We start from the raw sequence: 17809 nt of genomic DNA, 5'->3' as shown, positions 1-17809 counted from the left end.
GCTGTGCTGCTTTTCTTTGCTGGCGGGGTTGGAAGTCAGAGTATCAGACAGCTAGTAAACTCAAAGATGGTTTTGTTTGTCCATATACAAAAAGTCAATTTATATGAAGTACTTTTAAGCATTTTAAATAATAAGTGATATTTGAACAAATCAAAGAAAGACAGTGTTTTAAGATAAAAATCAGGCAAGGCTTCCCCTTCCTCTGAAAAAAAAAAAAAAAGGGGGGTGGGGGGGGTGAAAAAAGGAAAGGCAAAAATAAGTGGTAACCATACCAACCAGGAACACCAGCCCTTCTACAGGCTACCTGCTTTTTCTGTAGTCTAGGCATTCATTACTTTGCATATCTTGAGCTTTATAAATAGCCTCGCACCCCTTTGCAGGATGCTATTAACCAGCTGAAAAGGATTATATTGCTTAATTTGGTGCTATCAAATGAATGCCAGTGTAACAATCAGTTGTTGCGTTTGTTAGATTTATGTGTATTTTACAGTTCTAGTAGGAAAAGCAAGATCTTGTATCAAAGTAGGCCTTGATATCTATATTGTTTCAAACATATAAAATGTAGTACTTTGCATTGTTCAACCTTTTATTTTGGCAGTAGATAATATAGCTAATATGAAGAGTTACTATGTTGTCGGGCTTTATACAAGAGAAGACTTTTTTAAATGCTGAATAAATGGTATGTGGACAGAATTGTTAACTACAGATGTTTGTTGTTTTGTTTTGTTTTTTTAGGTGGCAGAAATATTTTCAATGCTTTTCTGATGTTTTGGTGATTGTTCCTTTTCTCATTTAATATGTAGAAAGGAAGAAATTTCTAAGTCCAAAACTAATTCTTGGCAGTGCTTTTTAGACACTGTTCAAAACCTGATAATAATATTTTTAATATTTGGGTACTGCCTTGTGTATATTGTATGCATGTATGAATATTAGAATTTCCCACTGAAAGTCTTGCATTTTACATGGAAGAGTGATACAGTGATAAGAAAAGCTGAATTACTATATGGAAAACTAATTTTTCCATTTCCTATCTTCTTTTTTCATAAAAGCAGCTGCATTACTAATAAAAACACCTGCTTTCCCTTCCCCCATCTTATTCTCAGCTGGGAATTTGACTTGCATTTTAATCCAGTGTTAAATATTGCATGACTTCTCTACCTGTTGTTGTAGTTATTAATTCTTGTCTCAGCTTTATTTAAAGGTGCAACAACAGCATAAATAAGTGGTCAGCAAATAAATTCCTGCAGAGCAGCTGTAGCAATTCTTTTTAACAGCTGGTGCAACTCTGACTAGACCAAAGAGTTAAACTTGCTTATCCAACAAGTCATTTTACAGCCAGTGAGAACCAGGCAGACATTTCTGGAATATTTGTAAAACACGTGATGATGCAGCTGGATTTCTGTTACATACCTGTAATATTTTCTGAAATGTTTAATGAAGAAATGAAGATACATACTTTAAAGATAGTTTAAAAAAAAGTGACAGTGATGACAAGACCCCATAGCACGGTAAATAAAGCCAAATAATATAGGCCTCTGGTTACAAATTATTAAGTACATTTAAAGGGATGTCTAAATATGGTGGGAGTTCTTTTTTTTTTTTTTAAATGTGCATGGTTAAGTATGTGTTTTAATGATACAATAGTGTGATTAGTTGATATGATATAGTCTTGCCAATATGCAGTTTTCTAGACAGTCTACGTGTTTCTTTCATAAACACTGAATATGACCTTACAAAAAGGTAGCTTGTGCAAATGGTCCCTTGTAATTTTTCAAATGCTCTTTTGCACTCGTACTGTCATGACTGAGGGCAGCTTCCACAGCTATAGCTGCATATGCTTGCATGTTCCCTTCCCTTTCTTTGGAGATGAAATTCTGTATTCTTTGAGATGCCTAGGGAACTTTTATCATTGGAATCTCTTTGAGAGCAGTATTGCGTACTAAGGGATCCATGGACAAAGAGAGGTGATCTAGTAGCTCTTTGCTGCCCAAAGATGGAGGTCTTGACTACTCTCCACTTCCAAACACTTTTGCTTTTTCTCTTGTCTCATCATGTGTTTGGCTGCTTTGTGAGCTGTTTGCATTTGCTAGACTAGTGGAAAAATAACTCGGCAACAACAAAAAATGGAGTATTTTCAGGTATCCTACTTACTGGAGTCATTTCAGAACTCGTAAGCCTCACAGATTCTTCAGCCAGTTTAAGGAAGAGTTTGGGAAAAAAACTGCCAGAGCAAGAAGGGCAGATACTACTTTTCTTTTTGCTACTTGAATCTCTAGCTGACCTGTTTGTTTCATTTCAGCTCCAAAGATGTTTAGCTGTGGGATCAAATAGATCTAATGGAGATCTGTTATTTTTTGCTGACAGTCATTCAAACTCACTTGCATTGGTATTCACAACCGGAAACTGAATCTAGTGAACCCTTGGTGTTGGTTAGTCTGACCTACTGCTTGGGTTCTCCAGCAGACAATGCTACTAGAGTTAAATGCTATCCATGAGTATTAAAATGCGGTAGGTCAAATTTGACGATGACTTCATTTTTCCATGCATTCACACTTAGACACCAGGATGCTTAAACAAATATGAGGATGAACATGGGCATGAAAGATGCCTAGTAGATGTGTTTATCTGATTATTTCCCCTTTGCTTGATATTCATACCTTCTTTGACATCTGCTAGGGATTTCTGGAGAATGCTCTCTTCTGGAGTGTGAAGTATTTTGCCATAGTTGTTTGAACTTCTAGAATTTTTTTCAGTAAAGGAGTGTCATACAAGTTGTACCATCTTCCACCAGCAGCTGTGAAAGGTGTATCATCTTGCTCTTTCATGGCAAAAATTTTAAAGTAGCTTTTTTGTATTAGATGCTAAACTCTTTAATCACTGTAGTTATTAATGGCCATGCCAGAATTACAACCAGGAATTATCATCTCAGTAAGTCCAAGTTAAGAAAATCTGGATGATTTCTGGATGATGTCTTGAGATCAAAATTATCTTCATTGATACCCTCCATACCCTTTTCAGGGGTCTGGGTCATTATGTTTTATTACAGATATAGATTTTTTTAATTGGGTAGACTTGGATATGATAGAGAATCTTTAGAGCAACAGTTTTTTCTGTGAAGCACCACTAATACAGTTGCAATTAGTACAGTGCCTTGTTTCTATGCAGCTTATTAGTTTGCCTATACAAAGCAGGCTTATGTGCAGTGTGTCCTTTGGGAGCTACATTTGTATGCTGGTATTAGAAACCCCTCACATAAATAAGCTTAGGAACACAGTCGCTACATAGGAGTAGTTATAGTGTAGTACAGACTGCCTTGCTTTGCTAACAAAATGGTTCCTGCTCTTTGTACACATGGGTGGGGGCCAGCATGGATCAAGGGAACAATAAGGCTGATGTATAATGTGAATTATAGTGCATCCTGTATGCTACAGCTATGCAGAGCTTACTAAAAATGTTATTTAGGAAGTACATTATCAAATATATTCAAAGGTTTATTATGCTGCTATTATTATTTTTGAGAAGGTAACTTTTAAAATGTTGCAGTGCTCTACTTTATCCATTTGAGGGCAGCTGTTCACCGATGTTAAGAACTGTGGAAAACCTGTCTGGGTTCTGCTTTTTGCATTTTAATCTTTGTATACTTGCCAGTACTTCATTTTGCAAAGATGTGTCTTCACTGGACCAGCCAAAAAAAAAAAAAAAAAAAAGAAGAGGAGGAGTCTTCTGGATTCTTAAGTTTACAGTTAATACTCCCTGATGTTCTCAAGCTACTGTTTTCAAAATCAGGTTGTCAGGCACTTGAATGCATCTAAATAAAGCGATCTGATTTCAAACATGATCTTCTGATTAAAATGACAGACAGGCACCTTTTCTAGGAGCATCACTGGATATCAGCCCCACTTCATTTAGAAACAGGATGTTAGAGATATGTATTACAAAGCATTAAAGCTCAAATTTTCATAGTTTCACATTTGTCAAGGTTATATTAAAAATACACACTTCTAAAGATAACTGCAACAGAGTGGCTTGTAAAAATTTACATTTAGAGCTTAGATTAGACTTTTATGTGTAATAAATACAAAAATAAGTGATATCTAGTATATGCAATGTATTCCTGACACTTCTAAGATAGCCAGCCCTCTCAACTTTTGTTTTCCTGTTACTCCCCCTTAATGCTTAAATTAGACTTTATCATACTTTCAGGCTAATATTTGTAGCTGTCCAGCAAAGCTTTGGGCCTTTAAACGTTACTGTGAGACATACTTACAATCAGTAATGTGTAGCAAATCTGAGACTAAAACAAAATGATGATATATGGAAACAAAACTGGGCCAACAAGATCTCATCTGCTAGTGCAAATGTTTTTTTTCTGGAAGACAGTGATAAAAAAGGGGGGATATAGGCAGAGAGAAAACCCAAAGCTTTTCCTTATTGCTATGATAAAGTGTGAAATCTAGCATGGTAATTTCATATGGGACCAAAAAAAAAAGACTTTAGTTTGCTTTGGCTTTATCCACTTAGAAAGGGGACTGCACTAAATGTGAACATAACACCTTTTTTCAGCTAGAAGTGTGTCCCTGTGGAAGTACTCTAGAATAGCTTGGAAGTTCCTGAGGGTATCTCAAGCCACAGAAGAAGCAGGGCTGACAATCAAGAGTTTTGTCTTTTCAGAAGTGTGAGAATAACCTGTGACTGGAGATTTGTGCTGTGAGTGGTGCTTGGAGGGTGCTGTACTTCAGTCTTGTCTGCTCCCCAATTGTATGTAAATTTGTAATTGGGCCAAGTTGTGCTGCTATTTTGCACTTGGGTTATGAGCTAATAGTTAAATTTTTTAAAAAAGGAGGAAAAAAAGGAAGGGACAAGTAAGCATGTAAAGTAAAAATGTACTATGCTCTTATCAACTAATAATGGCTGGTACTAAAATAGTGTTTTGCCACACTGTCAAATTCTCCTTTCAGCAATTGCGCAAGGAAATAATATTTCAAAATTGAGTTTACTTCAACAGTTTCTCTTAACGTGCACACGCAGGCATTTCTGTATGCAATTAAACAAAATATTGAGTACTTATTAAACTATAGTCTGAGGTTTGCTTTGTACAAAATACTGTATCTGATCTTGTGTTACATACATGCTATTCAAATGTCAAATTATATAAATATAAATACATTTTATTAACCTTCCCACTCTGGAATGACAGAGACAGCAACTTGTACATCAAAAATGGAAAACATTGACCTGTTGCTTCTTTTTGAATGACACATCAATAGGGATATGTGAGTTGATCTATTTTGGGTTTTTGGCTCTGTTCTTCACTTTAGTTATTTAAAATAGAAACAAAAGGCTAATTTTTCTCCCTCTTTGGAGTGCTTCAGTGAAGTTTTCTTATTTGAGTGAATCTAAGATCTCAAGAAACCTTTCCAAAGTCTTCCAGCCAAGTGAAAGCCTAATATTTGTTGTATAAAATATGAAGTAATTCAGAATGAAATTATAAACTGTGATCTAATGATATTGCTGTTGAGTACAGAAGAATGGTAAGCTGTTTTTTGGAGTTTATAGGATGAAGTATGAACAAGGAAATGTAAAGGGTCTTTTAGAAGAGAGTGTATGTCTAAAGGTGCTTTAGACTGGCATTTGAATAGAATGGCAGAAAAGAAAAAAACAATCAGGGCTTGAAAATATTGTGCTACCCAGCATTCCATCATAGCATTTCTGTATGCAACATCTGAAAAGAAATAAGGATTTCTTGTTGTTCATCTGAGAAAGAGATATTTTGTTGTAATTGAATGCTTACAGTAATGTATGTATACTCAGTGAAGCATTACGGTTTTTCATGGTTGTTGTTTGTTTGTTTGTTCATTTTTTAACTGTTCAACAAGCAAATGTTTGCTCAGGGGAGGCCCTCTATATGCAAGTGAGACATGCTTACAGCTTGGCTTTTAAAGGGGAAACAAAGGGTAAGTGGAGATGCTAATACAGGCGTATTTTAATGCTGTCTTTTTGTGAAGTTTCAGTGTTGTGCTTCAAGCATTAAAGCACTACTACACTCCCTCTTTTGCCCTCGCATAATTATACAGTTAATTATGTTTGCTGGGTTGTGCATAAAGGAACTTGTAAGATTTCTTAATGGTCATTTATTCACTGTGTTTTGGACTGTACCTACTCAGTGCATACAAGGGCTCTGATGGCTTTCTGTGTCTCTTATCAGCAATTTAATAAGACATTTTCATAGGCTTTTACCGCTTTCTACTTAGTTTTGCTCAAAAAGGTTTTCAAGATTTGAATATATTTTTAAGAAACATGTCCAGGTATAGGGATCGGAAAGGGATTGTGGGAACCTAGAGGCATTGTAGGAAAGCTAATTTGATCAAGAAATTATTTAAAATGGAAGTAAACTAATTGTGGGTAATGTGAGTAATAGACATTGCTGTTCTAGCTTCATTTGGTGGAGTAAAAGCTTTTTTCCTGGAAAATGGCCCCGAGTCAGGTTTGTTGCGAAGAGCAGGCAGCCCTTTCCCCACGTCCTTTGGGAGATGCTGTTCTGGGAGAAGGAGCCCTCCTCCTTTCCATCGGTGTGGCGGGTAGGCCTGAGCAAACTGGTACTCAAACCTGTGATGGCCAGAAAAGGGAAGAATGTTCAAGTACCATTGCAGCCCTAGAGCCAAAACCCCCTGGATCCTGCTCCCCCCCAGCAGCAGGGAAGGGGAAGAGGTACAGCTGGGCTACCTGCACATAAGTAAGGAGGGCCAGGAAGAAAGAGCTAAAAATCTCAGTATAGGTGAAAAATACGTTGATAGCCTCTACTTTTAATAAAAAATCATGTTTTGAGCCAATACCTTAATTTTAGGGGACTCTCTTTTTATTTTCTTTTCTGACGTGTTGTGTGTTGGGGTTTTTTTGTTTGGTTTGTTTCGTTTCCTTTTTTTAACTTTTGGACTTAGTAATACATATTGTTTGTGGAGATGGTGGTTGAGAAACAGTGAAGTCCAGGTCAGCTTTTTAGTCAGTAGCTGTCAAACTTATTGGAAGTCCAGAAGAAGTCTGCCTGGAGAGTGATGGAGTTGATCCTGCAGTAACACGGTTACTGTCTGAAGGTTGCAATCTCCTTGGGTTCTTCTTCTGAAAGCACAATGCCAACTTATAAATACCAATTAAAAAAAAAAAATATTCTTTTAAAGCACAGGCATAAGCACCTGTGGCTATTAAAACTCCTGACAGTCATGATTTTCTTCTTCTTTTTCAATCTGCGTATCCCGTTTTGGAGAAGGGCTCCTCTGACATTGCAGGGGAGGTTCCACCAGCTGTGTGACTGGCAGGCGCAGTCTGCCTGCCCCTTGGTAGTTTAATTCCTGTCTATACTAGGATAGCTTGCACTTCACTGAGCAGCAGACAGGTCAGGACACTTGGCAGAAGGCTGAGAGACAAAGGCAGCAGGCTGCGGGGAGCCGAATCACCAATCTGAAACTTTAAAAAAAAAAAAAAAGTCATGCAACTCTAGAAGCAAAGTCTTTAGCAATGTTCTTGCATTATTAGTAGACCTGACAAAGTAAGAACGATAAAATGTCCAAACCTGGGAAAACTGCCATCAACCATGGCTTGGTTCCTGTTGATCTTAAAAGTGCCAAAGAACCTCTACCACACCAAGCCGTGATGAAGATATTTAGCATCAGCATCATTGCACAAGGCCTGCCCTTCTGCCGTAGGCGGGTAAGTGTAAAAGTCTTTAAAACCTAAATTTTGATCGCTTGGCTTGTAGCTCAGTGCTTTGTCATGGTGCATTCATTCCATGAGGAAATACTTATATCTGTATGATCTGTTCACTCAGAGTGCCATAGAGGAGCCCTCAGGTCATTTATTTCAATACTTCTTGTGCTTGAATTGAATTAAAATCCGTACATGTTGTCTTAGCTATTACCCATTTAAAAGGGATATGCCAGAGAGTCTTTTATACTTGTAAACCACATAAATGAAAACAAATGCTGTACAAAATAGGTGCATTCATAAATGTGTATTTTGCTTTTATTCACTCCTTTAGGTGATGTCAGTCGTTTTGAGTAAAATCTATTGAATGAACTTCTGAATGCTATCGGCGCGTGCGACTTGTTGAATATTAAAGTAGATAATTTAGAGGTGTTAAACTAATTATTATTTAAACATTTTCAGTAAGAATTCTTAAAATACAATTTTAATACTTTTGTAACTCAGTAGTGGAGAGAACATTTTTGCTGTTAGAGAAAACAAAAATAGCATGTTACTATGTGGAGGTTGCGATATAGTTTATATATAGACAATCCCAGCCTGACAAACTATCACGGGTCTTATGCTACAGCTTCAGGGACTATACGAATAAAGTGGCTCTTAGAGCACATTATGTGAGTTGTTTGGGGGCTTTTTTAGTTTGTTTGTGTTTTGTTTTGTTTTGGGTTTTTTTTTTAAAGTCTTTTAGATTTTGTTTTTTTCTATCATATACAATTTTCAATAAAAAGTGAGTATTTTCAAATCAACTTCCATGATTATTTTGTTACTCAGTTTGCATATTGCTGAGCTCAAAATCTTTAAAGTAAAATTAATTTTTCTTCTTTATTACTCTTTGGAACTTTTTTTCAGTAAAATTATAAATAAACTCATTCTACATAATTAATTTTCCCAACACTACCTTGAGTTTTCTATTGCTATTGAATAAATACTATTTCCATTTATTGATGCAAATCTAGCTCAACTCTTTTAAGTGTGCTGGCTTTCCTTGAATGTAAACATATTCCATAAGCTTCATTATTTAAATCATGAATTAAATTTAAATTTGACAAGATCACCCTTGAAAGCTTGATTTCTTTTTACTGTGTTGCTTTGAATGTCTGAGTATGTTTCTTATATGTAAAAAGTATGTTACATGTGTTGAAAACTAGCAACATATCAACCTGCAGCAATGCAAAAATTAGAATACGTATCATACACATGACTGCTTAATGTTGGATTATGTACATTTCAGAAAATTATTTTTTCTTCTGAGATTAGATATTATACGTATGTTTGAACATTGAATAGGAACATTTCATAAAGTTGAAAGTGATAAAGTAACCCTCGATATTTTAGTAGATGTGCTTTCAAATTTTTTTAATATGATTTGAGAACTGTTTACTTAAAAATGAGCATTTGGGATATTGATAGTTTCAGTTCTTTTGTCTTGGATAAAACCTATAGTATACAGCATAGAAGATAAGTTTAGTAGATATATTTCACAAGTCTTTTTGTGACTATATTAATATGTTATACTATTGGAACTTTACTGTTGATGTTTTATGCATGTATTTTCTGTAATGAGAAGTGTGGTCACACATTAACTTATCACAAATATGAAAGATCTAAAGCAGTTCTCTGAATACTTTGAATTGTTCCAAAACAACCATGACTGATCTCAGTCGTCCTGTCCTATACGATGTTCAAGCAGTTTAATGACACAGAGGTTTTAGGTCTAGGAAGGTTTAAGAAGCTGTTCAGCATCTACTTTACTTTTGGCATTAGGAAGAAGGAGAAAATTAAGAAATGCTGTAAATACATGTTTTACCAGCTAAGCTATCATCAATCTGTTGAAGTTTTATCTTCTGAAACTAGTAATTCTCAGTGTGATGGCTGCTGATAGTGGAGAAGATGAGAGCTCTGCCTTTAGTCTCATGCCTTGCAGCACTCAGAGCCTGCGTGTAGCTCCCAACCATTACCATATTGGGTTCCTTCCATGCAAACACGTGTAGGGTGCATGTGACATCTGCATTTTCATTTCTGCATATTAAAAAAAAAAAAAAAAAAAAAGCCAACCTGATTTTGGATATCAAGAGATGAAAGAATCAGTACTTTTGCTACATAGATCTATCATTTAACATAGCAGGAACAAAAAATAATTTTCATGTAAAATATGAGTTCTGACACAAAGTCTGCAACACTTATATGAAAAGTAGAATTAAAATAAATCTAAGTAACGCATAGAATTATTTAGCCTTTAATGTTCAGACCTAAACTTGATGTGCTTTAGAACATAAGTTACAGATTGCTCCTAGGTTTTTAAGTTGGTAAGATGTCAATACCAACTTTTTCTGGCAAGTGCATGATTGAGCCATTCAGACACAGTCCTGACTTAAGAATTACTGACCTTCTCCTTGTTCGAACTCATTTCTTCCCCTCCTTAATTGTACGTCAAACCAAAAAAACATCTTCAAAATGTGCACTATGATCCTTGGGAGTAAAAGTGCTTCCTTTCTGAAAGCTGACAATTCATGGCTTCTGTATCCTCTACATTAGTTATGCTGGGGCTTCTATCAGGAAGTGCACTATAAATGGTCACAGGATTTAACAGTTTGCCCTTATGCATTTTGTCAGCTTGCTCATGTAGTTAAAACACTTGTCTGCAATACTACCCAGTTAAAAATAGTATTACTTAGCATTCTTTGTGTAGCACTTGAGGATAACTTCAGTGCATAGCTCTAAAAGTGCTGTGCTTACACAATGAACATACGTATTACCTCAAAGCTGTCACTGAAAACACTGATGCAGTGTTGTCAAACATAAACATAGCCGTGGTCCTCTTTAGCTGTTAACATATCGTTTGTAGGCACTGAAGTAGATTTTGCAGTATAATGTGAAGCAGCACTGAATACCTTTCTAGTAGTGCACACTTGAAGTATCGGGTGTCATTTAGCCCTTCTGTGCAGTGTAACTGCAGCTGATCATTGGACATAAGAGATAGTCACGCATGTCACAAATGTTCCACAATCAAGTGCTGTATTTTGTTTGCCATGGTAAATACTTGCAGTTGACAAAAAATTGGTCTCTTAATTAACTATGTGATTTTTCCCTTAGACTGCTTTTAAACTACTAACAGTAGAAGTGCTTTTCATTCTGAACTGTTCCAATTCTTAATGATTTCAAAAGCTGTACCTTAAAAATAGATTTCTTCCCTCATTAGTTTTCTGTGTTTTTTCCTGAAAATTCCAGTACTTGTTGCTCTTAGAGGCTGCTGTATAACAGTTTCATCACATTCAATATATGTTTTTAAGAAGTGCTAATAAGCTGGAGAATTTGTGAAAGTGACTTACACACCTGCAGCATTCCTTCATTTCAAATGCTTTAGAGTAGCACTGAATTCTTATAAAACAGGGGTTTCCGTGTGAACCCTGTGGCATTCCAGCTAAAAACGTCAAGGCAATAAATGTATCAATTTTTAGTGCCCATACTCTCAGAAACACCAAAGATTCTGTTAATAGTTTTGCTATATATGTGTATGTTTCACCCCTAAAATGTATCCAAACAAATTTTGGCAATTCATCAGCTTAGTTCATCAGTGAAATGCTTCCCCCTGTAGGATGTACTTGTGTCTTAGATGAACATGGGATAAAGCATTTAAGCATTGATTTATATACTAGCCTGTGTTTTTTGTATATGAGAGTATCCACTGTTTTTACGTGTGACATGTGGCATTGGTCCATTTGTTACTACAGTGGAACACTTGGGAAGAGACTCCATTCCTTTTGCTTCCTCTGGTTGACTGGTATGCTAATAATTCATTTGAAATACTAATGTGTTGTAGCATGAACAACTTCACTTATTTGGACTTGTTTCTTTATCCCCTCATTTCTGTGTTAAAACAACCAAAACACCCTTTTCATTGTCAGTCCAATCTATGCAAATGCTTGCACCAGCAGTTTAACCAAGTAGTCCGTCTGTTCAGTTTTTCAGGGAGATGTAGTCCTGAAATTTTCTGTAACAAATCATATTTATTGCTTGAGTATGGCATGCTATTTCATGGATGACAGTAAGAAGTTACTTAATGGACAAAAAAAACTATTTAGCTTTCTCTGAGATGATATATCCTCTCATCTTATACTTCCTTGTATTTCAGCTGACTTTGGATCAGGTCCTGAGTAATATGAAAAAGAACTTAAACACAAAAAAGAAAAAAAAATTCTCTTTTTACCTCAGAATTTTTTTACTATTGGGTCAGAAGAGCATTTAAAAAAAAGTGTGGAAATGTACGTGTGTGCATGCATATATATGTATATGTGTATAATTTTTAAATTTAAAACTTAAGGGGGTCTTAAAAGTCTGTCACAGGACAAATCAGAGCACTCCCACATGCCTGCGTCTTTTACAGGAGACCTTTAGGTTCTGGGCTTTGTGGCAAGGAACTTGCATAATGGTTAGTGGTGTGAAGAAGCCTCTTTGAGTGGCTGTCAGATATAACTTCATTCCTAAGCTGGTTTAGCCTTTTCTTCAAATTTTCTTGTTTGTTTTAGAATTTGTCACCTGAATGTGCAGATTATGGGCTAGTCAGTTGATATCTACATGAAAGGAAGCTTGTTCTTGTCCACTCTGCTTGTTTCTCATAAAGGAGTGTGTCCATTGCTCTGGATATCCAAATATTCACAATAAAGCCAGCCTTCCAGAGGTTTTACTTTTCATTGTTACACTTACAATCTATAGCGTTTGTTTTCTTGCTTTTATTATTTTTAGAGTTTTAGTTTTGGAAGATCTTTGCAAAGAAACATAAGGATTTTGAGTGGAAAGAAAGGAATACTGAGAAGTCTTGTGTAACATTGCCTAGAGGGTAACTCCTTTTAGAAGATAAATGATCTTGAATAATGAACTTTTTCCTCTCTTTCCACTCTGCATCTGCTTTTCCCATGCCTTTAATCTCCTCCAAGAGGGAATAAAACTTTTTCCTGCATGAGGTGATAGCCTTGAAGAAAAGGACTGTTACTTATTTTCTCAATGTGGTACAGAGGCAGTCTGAAAATTCTCTTCACCTTTTTTTTTTTTTTTTTTTCCCCTTCTTTCTGCAATTATCTCTTTCATTTTGCTTTCAAACCGTGCTGTACTTGAGAGGTAATCAAATAGGAGCTACAGAAGTAGTAGACAAATCACGTTATCTGGTCAGCTCCAGGTGGGTTGGTTCAGCCTGGCTCAGCTGAAGATCCCTGTGGTCTCCCAAGCTACGCTTCCAAGAGGTTAGTCAAGTCATACCACAATCCATCTTTTTTTTTAACCTCAAAACCATGGATGCAGTCACGTGTAGCCAATGTTTGTGACTCTGTAGAACTAGATACAGGCAGAAGTATGCTTGTCTACCCCTCCCCTTCTCTGGGGTGTTACAGAAGCTCTGGGCTTAAGATAGCATTTGTAGGAGTAAGCTCTGAGTTTGTTCAAACAGCTGTTCCCTGTGTCCCCTGAAAAAAAGAAAATTGCTAGCTAAACTGTGCATATCTAGTCCAACCTGCTACACTGGGTCAAAAATACTTGGACACTCCAGAAAACCTCCGACAACTTTGCTTGGGTTTTTTGGGGGATAGAGAGTTAGTTGGTGGTTCTTTTCACCAAAACTTCTGCAACATGTCATAGCACTCCCAGAGTCTGCTTTTTCAGAATATTCAGTGATCCTCTGTCACCATATTGACTCTTGAGAAACACTTTTATACTTAAATTGTTCTACTTATTTCTGGCCAAGATAAAAGCAGCAGTCGGAAACTCATTTATATTTAACGCTAGCTAAAATGTTTTTCTTTGTGGCTTTGATGCATTTAAAACTTCAATTTCTCGTACAAGGAGTGGTGCTGTCTCTTACAGACCGATGCGCGGGGTGCAGATGCTAAAAGCCTTTTAGGAGGGCTCTGCAGTCAGTCACTTCCTTTCAGGAGGTGTCAGAAGGAAGATTGCCTGGGCAATTTTACTCCTTTGTGCCTGATTGTTTAGATGTCTTTAGAAACCTTTATTGTTATTCACGTTGAGCTATTCAAACATGCTGGATTGACTTTGTGAAAGCTCTTTACCTGCTTAAAGTCTGTCAGTTTTATCATCTCAAGCTGTGGAGGCTATAGAATCCAGCGGAAGAAAAGAGGGAATGGGAGGGAGAGTGATGCCATAAACTGACCCAGCTGCCTCTTTGCTGATTGATCATGCCAGAGAGGAATTCATGAAATGTGTAATTAAATACTTCATTTATTGCTTTGAAACCTAATTGCCTTAACTGCAAATCTCCTTTTTTCCTCTTTTTGCAGTCTGTTGTATCACTAAGTAAATACTTTTTCTTTCTACAACAAATGAAGCTATTTTAATTTCCTGAACAGATCTTTTTCAGGTAGGGGGAAAGGATCCCTTGTGAGGAAAAAATGCTCTGCTGTGACATGACTATCTCATAATACAAATACACAAAGAGGGCAAATGAGTTTTAACTGGCAATCTTTGTTCTGGCATTTCCCAGATAATGACTGGAAGCTGAACTGAACTGGAATGATACCTAAGCAGGATTGTAGCATTAGCATCTTGCTGTCTGATCTCTGCCACTTATCACAGCTATTTGATTGTTTTTCCTTATGTGCTGAACTGTTGCTGTCACAAAATGATGCTTTTACCATTTGAAATAGATCCACTCCTCAGGGTGGAAATCTGAACTCATTCCTGGTTTCACTGCTCAACTTGTGTTTTTCTTCCAAACTGGTGCACTCTATCTCACTCACCCTTCTCCTAGCTTTGGACTGTTAATGCTGCTTTCTCCCAACACCTTTTCATTGATATTCATCCTCTGTTAAAAGTGAGCCTCTATTTCCTCTCTTCTTTGTCCTCTTTCCATCTACTGGTACACTTATTTATCTTCGTTTCATGATAAAATTTTTTGAGAATATAGTTTTGCACAGGGACAAGAGGCAGTATCTTTCTAAATCAAGTATTTTATAATGTTACTCAGTTATTTGAAAAGGCAAGAAAACAACACTGGAGTTGACATGACTTTATTTTTAGTCAAGGAAATGTCCACTCTTGATTTGTTGTGTTCCTTGAAATACTTTTTGAGTAACTAGTTTGATTGTGAGGCTTCTTGGTAAGAGGATTGAGATGGTTGCAGATCATTTGTGTAGTCATATGCAGCTTAATCACATTTCAGGAAAAATTCTCTCAAATACACATGATTTTAATTATGAATTATACAATCCATGAAGCAGGGTAATGATTTTTCTTAAAAATTCAGCTGATAATTACAAATTTGTACTACATTTTTAATATGCTACAAATATACATGTTTGTGAAAGAGAAGTGCTAATTATGTATGTCATATGAAAATGCTGACCCTGTGCAAGAAGGTGATATAGTAAATCTGTTTTTAATAACTTCACTCTTACCATAACATTTTGAAGTAGTAAGCAAGGCATTGTAAGATTTGTATGTGCGGTATTTTTCATCTGTTTTGTACATCATATGCTAATGTGTAGCAAGACCACCAAAGATCTGATGAGCCGTAATTGATTGATAAAGGGAGGAGAGAAGAATTATTTAAAATACATAAATGATACTAAAAGTCTAAATATATTCTTCTATACATGTACTTCCCTTACAAATTATCTGAATTTAGCAATACTTCCTTAACCCAACTTATTTTATACTTAGCATCAAAGGAACTCAAAACACTAGCTAAATGCTAATTTGTTAAACTTCTTTGTGAACTGTGGAGATGTTTTTATTCCACAGGAAATAGTACGATAATGTGGCAAAGACAGCAAATGTTTTTTGTTGTAAATAAAAAAATATGCTGCTTCTCTGTTTCAGATGGTTCATTATTTCAGGTAGTTTATTAATCTTGTACATGCTTCATTGCTTTGTATATGAAAGGTAGTAGATAGTATTTTATTTGTAACTTGTTAAAAAGAAGCAAGTTGTATGTAGAAGGCTCAAATTGGTAAAAGAACTATTTTAGGAATTCGGAATATGTAAATACGTGCAAATTTGAGACCAGATATGTTAATATGTGTACCTTCCTGTGGAATTTCTAAAATTGCATTTGACTCCAGTTCCTGAAGTCAGCATATACTTCAGTTTTATAATGTGTGTAGTGTACAATGAAGGTAACTGGTTGTGATTTACTGCTCTTACATTGTATTGTATGGGAAGTTTTCTCATGATTTATACGCCCTCATTTATATATACAGATGTGGGCTTTAAAAGTGTACTTTTATTTACCAATATTACTATTGGTATTATAATGATATTATCCTAAAAGCTGTATGCAGAATTGTCCCTGCACAGAGAGCTTACTGCTTGTAGAGATAAAAGACAGAAGGCAAAATAGGAACAGAAACATCATGTGTTGGCTGCTAGAAACAGAAAATTGTTGCTTGGCTCATAGGCCGGGAGCCTGTAGGTGACACTGTCCTGCTCTTTTTCTAAGGATACTCTCCTAATAGCATTTTACTTTTTGAAAATGGAAAAAGAACAGCAGTGGAGGTGCTGCAAAGGGGTTTTTTATATTTTTTTAGCCCCTTTTTTTTTCCTGCTTACCCTTTATTTAGATAGACTGACTACTATACTTAAACAGTTCAGATTTTGTTGCTCAAAGTGAATCTGCATGATGGTGTTCTCTAAGTACAAATGGCAGTCTCTTCCAAAGCATGCTGCTATTAATAAACCTAACACAAGATTACTTCTCATGATAACAGCAGCAGCTGGCAAGAATGTTTGCAATTTTAACATCTTTGCAGCACTACTACATCCCATCTTACATTTCTGCTTTTGTTTGTTGTCAGTGAGATTTCAGACTAAATTCTTACCATGAATTTCTTCATGGCCTTGCAGTCTTCCCCTCTTTTGTCTCTCCTTCCCCAAATCCTGTCTAGATACCAAGCTATTAAACAAGTCCTCTACAGTCTACTGCCTGTTCTGTCCACATAGCTTTTCTTTAGCATATCTCTTTTCTTTCCTTCCTTTTTACACCCACAATGTTCCTGTCCTTTGCCTGTCTGCTTATGCCGCATGCAGTTCTGGGAAGCCTTTCCTGCCCACACACGTCCTGTAATGAAATGAAGAATTATTTGTAGCTGGCTAGTCCAATATTTCCTAATTGAACCAGATAAGCTATCAGGTTGAAAAAAAAATACAGCTGCTATAGCATCTATTAACATGCATTTAGGTTTAAGTATAATAAATTCAGTATTAAAATATTGCATGTCAATCAGTTTTCACGTCTCACCTTTATCTCTAGGCAGATAATAAGCTCTTATAGTTGCTGCCAATTCTTTTCTCTTGAATAATGTCCAGAATAGATGTTTGCGCACCCTTTTTTTGGGGGGATGAATGTGTCTGTTTTAAACAACAATAATCTTCTGTTTATTTCATATATTAGACACGTGAGCTTGTCTCTTATTTGCAGTTTCCATTCGTACTGATACAAGAAATAAGTAAGATTATCTAACACACGCTGCACATGGCAAAAAACTAATTGTACAAATTAAAGTGGGGCTACATCATCCCTTTAGCCTATGACAGGATCTGTGGTGTCTGTGCTATTTCAGACAGATTTATCTAATGGTGTAAGATTGTTTCTGATAGAAATTCTTAGCTTCCTCATCATGTTTGAAATATCATTATGTGTTGAGGTCACTTTACACTATAAAAATTTGACGCTGATAGCAATTCATGTGAGGGCTGAAATTAATTTCTAGATTTATTAAGGACATGCGTCCATAGCAGTATTTCTTCACTTCAGAAAGAAAATGGCTTAGAATAATAACAGCAGCTATTTTGGTCATTGCCTAATATGTAATATTAATGTGGATTAAAATTGCAAAAGTAGGTTCATTTTAGGGTTGATCTGTTGATGTTTTTTAAGACACACTCTTCCCTCCCGCTGCCATGGGGTAAGGGAAAGTTTGTTAAAATATTAAGGGAATTATTCCATTTAATTGTCAAATTAGTTTGCTGTAAATTTATTTTAGTTTGTTGTCTGCTTCAGTTTCCTTATTGCATGAAGAGCTGACCATCATGGGAGGAAACTTCAGTGAGT

At 36.0% G+C, this 17809-nt stretch overlaps 1 protein-coding gene across 7 annotated transcripts in view; it reads left to right on the top strand.

The window, feature by feature from the left end:
* FBXW7 (F-box and WD repeat domain containing 7) overlaps positions 1–17809 on the top strand; it is a 179490-nt gene that overhangs the window by 90503 nt on the left and 71178 nt on the right. The window contains exon 3 of one of the 7 annotated variants that reach the window (XM_082051431.1): positions 8033–8731. The exons of 5 other annotated variants lie outside the window; for them this stretch is intronic. In XM_082051431.1, coding sequence (XP_081907557.1) covers positions 8033–8065 — 33 coding nt within the window. In that variant the 3' untranslated portion in view covers positions 8066–8731. Of the gene's footprint in view, positions 1–5994; positions 7705–8032; positions 8732–17809 lie in introns of those variants that run through there. One more of the 7 variants, XM_082051429.1, reaches the window with a different exon arrangement.

This window comes from Streptopelia decaocto, assembly GCF_964273445.1.
Source record: "Streptopelia decaocto genome assembly, chromosome: 4".
NCBI classification, from domain to species: domain Eukaryota; kingdom Metazoa; phylum Chordata; class Aves; order Columbiformes; family Columbidae; genus Streptopelia; species Streptopelia decaocto.
The sequence above is the reverse complement of the archived record's forward strand: the minus strand, read 5'-3'. Positions and strand labels throughout refer to the sequence as shown.